This window comes from Cervus elaphus, chromosome 3 (assembly GCF_910594005.1).
Source record: "Cervus elaphus chromosome 3, mCerEla1.1, whole genome shotgun sequence".
In the NCBI taxonomy this organism is placed as follows: domain Eukaryota; kingdom Metazoa; phylum Chordata; class Mammalia; order Artiodactyla; family Cervidae; genus Cervus; species Cervus elaphus.
Window position 1 is genome coordinate 31,039,832 of NC_057817.1, and position 3,858 is coordinate 31,043,689.

General features: G+C 40.4%; 1 protein-coding gene across 1 annotated transcript; it reads right to left on the reverse strand.

The window, feature by feature from the left end:
* Nucleotides 1-373: 373 nt before the first annotated feature.
* LOC122678077 (olfactory receptor 8S1-like) lies at nucleotides 374-1,297 on the reverse strand. The gene has a single exon (XM_043878529.1). It carries the CDS (start codon nucleotides 1,295-1,297, stop codon nucleotides 374-376), a length of 924 nt encoding a protein of 307 aa, XP_043734464.1.
* Nucleotides 1,298-3,858: the final 2,561 nt, after the last annotated feature.

Below are 3,858 nucleotides of genomic sequence, written 5' to 3' on the forward strand. Positions count from 1 at the left end.
AAATTAATAGTAACACAATAATAGTGGGAGACTTTAATACCCCACTCACAACTATGGATAGATCAACTAAACAGAAAATTAACAAGGAAACACAAACCTTGAATGACACAATGGACCAGCTAGACCTAATTGATATCTATAGGACATTTCACCCCAAAACAATCAACCAACAGCATAGACTTTCCAAATAGGGAACCAAAATCAAGAGCCACTTCCTTGGACTAACAGGATTAGGTGTTCAGGTGAGCTCTGGAATCTTTCTTCAGAATTACTGACATCATGTGATTAGAGGAGATGAGGGCAAAAGAGCAAATGCAATGGAATACAATCTCTTTGATTTTTCTTAGAGTTGTCTCTGTTCACTACCTGAACATTATAGGTATTTCCCCAAAGTCCTCTTCATAGCTGCCTTCACCTCCTTGTTCTTTAGGCTGTAGATGAGGGGGTTCAGCATGGGCGTGACTCCACTGTACTGTACGGAGAGGAGCAAATCCAAAGAGGAGCCAGAGGGAGGCATGAGATAACAAAGAAACCCGGAGCCAAAGAACAGGATCACTGCGATGAGGTGGGATGAGCAGGTGGAGAAGGCCTTGCTTCTGCCTGTGGTGGACCTGATGCTCAGTATGGTGGAGATAATACGGGCATAAGAGAAGAAGATTGGGATGAAGGTTCCAAGCCCATGCAATAGGCTGGAGCAGAGTAGGATATTGGTAACAATAGAGATATCAGAACAAGACAGGGGAAAAAGGGCAGGCAGCTCACAGGTGTAATGGTGGATGGTTTGGGCATCACAGAAATCCAGGCTAATAGCCAGGAGCACAATGACAAATGCATTGAGAGAGGCCAGGCCCCATGAGATCAACACCAGCCTCACACAGAGCCGGTTGCTCATCACCTGGCCATAGTGGAGGGGGTGGCAGATGGCAGCATAGCGGTCATAGGCCATCACTGAGAGCAGACAGGCTTCAGTTCCTGAAGAGAAAAACACAAAGAAGACTTGAGCCAGACAGCCCTCGAGAGAGATGGTTTTCTTCTCAGACAGGAGGTCCTTGAGGAGCTTGGGCAGAGTGACACAAGAGAAGCAGAGGTCCACAAATGATAGATTACTCAAGAAGAAGTACATGGGCGTGTGGAGGTGGGAGTCAGCCCTGATCACCAGCAGCATCGTCAGGTTCCCCATCATGGTCAGGAGGTAAATCACCAGGAAGAGCACGAAGAGCAGAGCCTCGATGCGGGGGTCGTCTGACAGCCCCGTGAGGACAAACTCGGTAATGGTGCTGTGGTTCCTCAGGGTCATTTGTGGAGGCTGTTTCCTTGGAATAAAATAGAAAGTGGGTGATATTGCCTATGATTGTCCCCATTCTTTACAGCATCATCTTCTCTTCTTAAACATCCCTCCCTGAGTTGTCTGAACTTGTGCTTACATATCTCAAAGCTGTCCTCACTATGTCTCCGTAAGAGTTGTTATCTTTTCTTGATACATAACAAATTTAGGTCACAGTCGTCACATACTTTAGAGAGTTCTATTCCTGTTCCACAGAGACTTACTGGACAAATAATATTTCTGGTTCACTCTAACATTAATGTTATTCAATTTTCATTACATGCTTTAAATTTCAGAAATTCTTAAAATCCATTGTACAACATTTAAAAAACCATTGTACAACATATGTGAGGTAATTGTTCTAAACCTTTTCTCCTCTCTAATATTTTTGTTCAAAATAATCCAGGGCTTCTTACTTATTAAACATCACATTAAATTTTAATAGATTTTTTTAATACAAAGCATTTTCTCATGTCCTGTCTCTGTTTATGCTGAAAGCAATTATATGAAGTATTTCAGACATGGACACTTATCTTCATTTTACCCCTTGGAAATATGATATAGAGACATTAACAACCAGTAGAAGAACCAGGAAATAACTTCCACAGTATTTCCCCTAAATTCTCATCCCAATATCTAGGTCTGGTTCACAAGAATAAAGATCACTTTTCCTATCTTTTAAAAAAAATTTTTTTTAATGTGGTAAAAGTCATTATAGAAACACTATTTTAATGATATTTAGCTGTACTAAATACCATATTTCAGTGGTACTAAGTCCATTCACATTGTTGTGCAACTTTCACCGTCATCCATCTCCAGAATTGTTCACTTTCTTAAACTGAAACTGTGTTCCCATTGAAAAATTAACTCTTCATTCTCCACCCTGCTTCCAGCCCCTGGCATCTACCAGCGTACTTTCTGACGCTATGAATTTGACTATTCTAGGTACTTCGTGGAATCAAATCCATTTCTCCTGCCTTGACATTCAGAGTTCTTCTTCCTCTGTCCTTAATCTATATTTTAGCCTTTTTGACCCCCTATGATACTAGAAAGGTCTTTTATTTCTCTCTTTGACTACATGGTCTTATTTCAGGTTTTCTACTTTTTTATTCCACTGATTCAGACTCTCATGCACCGTCCAGCCTTACCTCAAATCCTGCTATTTCTTCAAAGCAAATATAGTTAAAAACCTGATCCTGTTAACAAAGTTCAAGTTCATCTTAGACCCATATCTAGGTTACCTGTTTGCTTGGACAGGCAGGGTACTGTTCACGTTTGTGTGACTTCAGCTAGTGGTGGTGATGCATAAACAGTTGGAGAATTCACTTTTGAGGAACCTGCTTGGATAAAATTGTGAATATTGTTGAAAGCATATGTCTTCTTGGGATCTACTGAAGCAAAGTGGAATGATACCTTTGTTCTGTTCTTTTCAGGAACTTGGTTATTTCATGTATTTGTGAACCGGGCTATCCTGAAAATTGCTCCCACTTTTCTACTTTCAGTCACAAGATGGATCTGACCATGTAACTTGGGGAGTTCAGCATCTCAACCAAGAATAGTGTAGCGTTTCTGAATAATATTTTTCTCTCATATGCTAACTTACACATTTTGTGTGGGTGAAGGCAGCAACTATTTGAATCATATGATATTGGGGGAATCACAGAAAAGGACCTCACCCTTCCTCATTCCTCTAAATATGAGCTCTAACTAAACTAAAAGAGAAGATGGTCAGCAAAATTAAAACACATATAGAAATTTCTAGGAAGGAAAAATAGAGGGGGGATATCAAGATATTTTGGAAGATATTACCATACTCCTGGTTTTACCTGGAAAGACAGTTCCTGTGTTCAGGTTTTCCCATTCAGGTAGACACATCATAGGTAAAGTCTTTCTATAAGTGAACCTATGTCACAAGAATCTGACTCTTCACAGCAGATAGCTTTTTTTTCTTGCTATAACTGAGAATTGGCTATTAGAATGGTTCAAGCTTTAAAAACACTGGGAATCCCACAAAATTAAGATTACCTTTTGACTCCCTTAACCGAGAGCGGTGTTATTCTGCAATACAGGCCACCATGTGGAAGGATAAGACCAGTTTCTCAAAAGAAGTTCATATTCTGAACAGGTATATAGTTCATTAGAACTTCCTCACATGATCTCAGATCCAGCAACCTGCTATATCTTTATTTATTTCCTCTGCGATTCTGAGTACTTCTTAAGAATACCACTGAAGGAAAAAATTCTCTAACAGACCCAATCAGAGGGCCACCTGTTCTTATACAGCCAAGAGCTAGGTTGGTGCCCAGGGGAAGCTGGGTCAGTGCCCTGTACTCTCTGAAGCTTAGCCTGAAGCCTGATTTCAGACTCACTAATTGCATGTTTCCCTGTTAACTAGAAAGGTAAGTTGTAAGAGACACAGGGGAGTATTTGAAATTTCTGAATTAAAGCAATTATTTGAAGTCTAAAAAAGAACACATATTAGGCTGATAGAGACTGGAGAGAAAAGAATAAGAAAGGCATCTCCCCCCACCCCA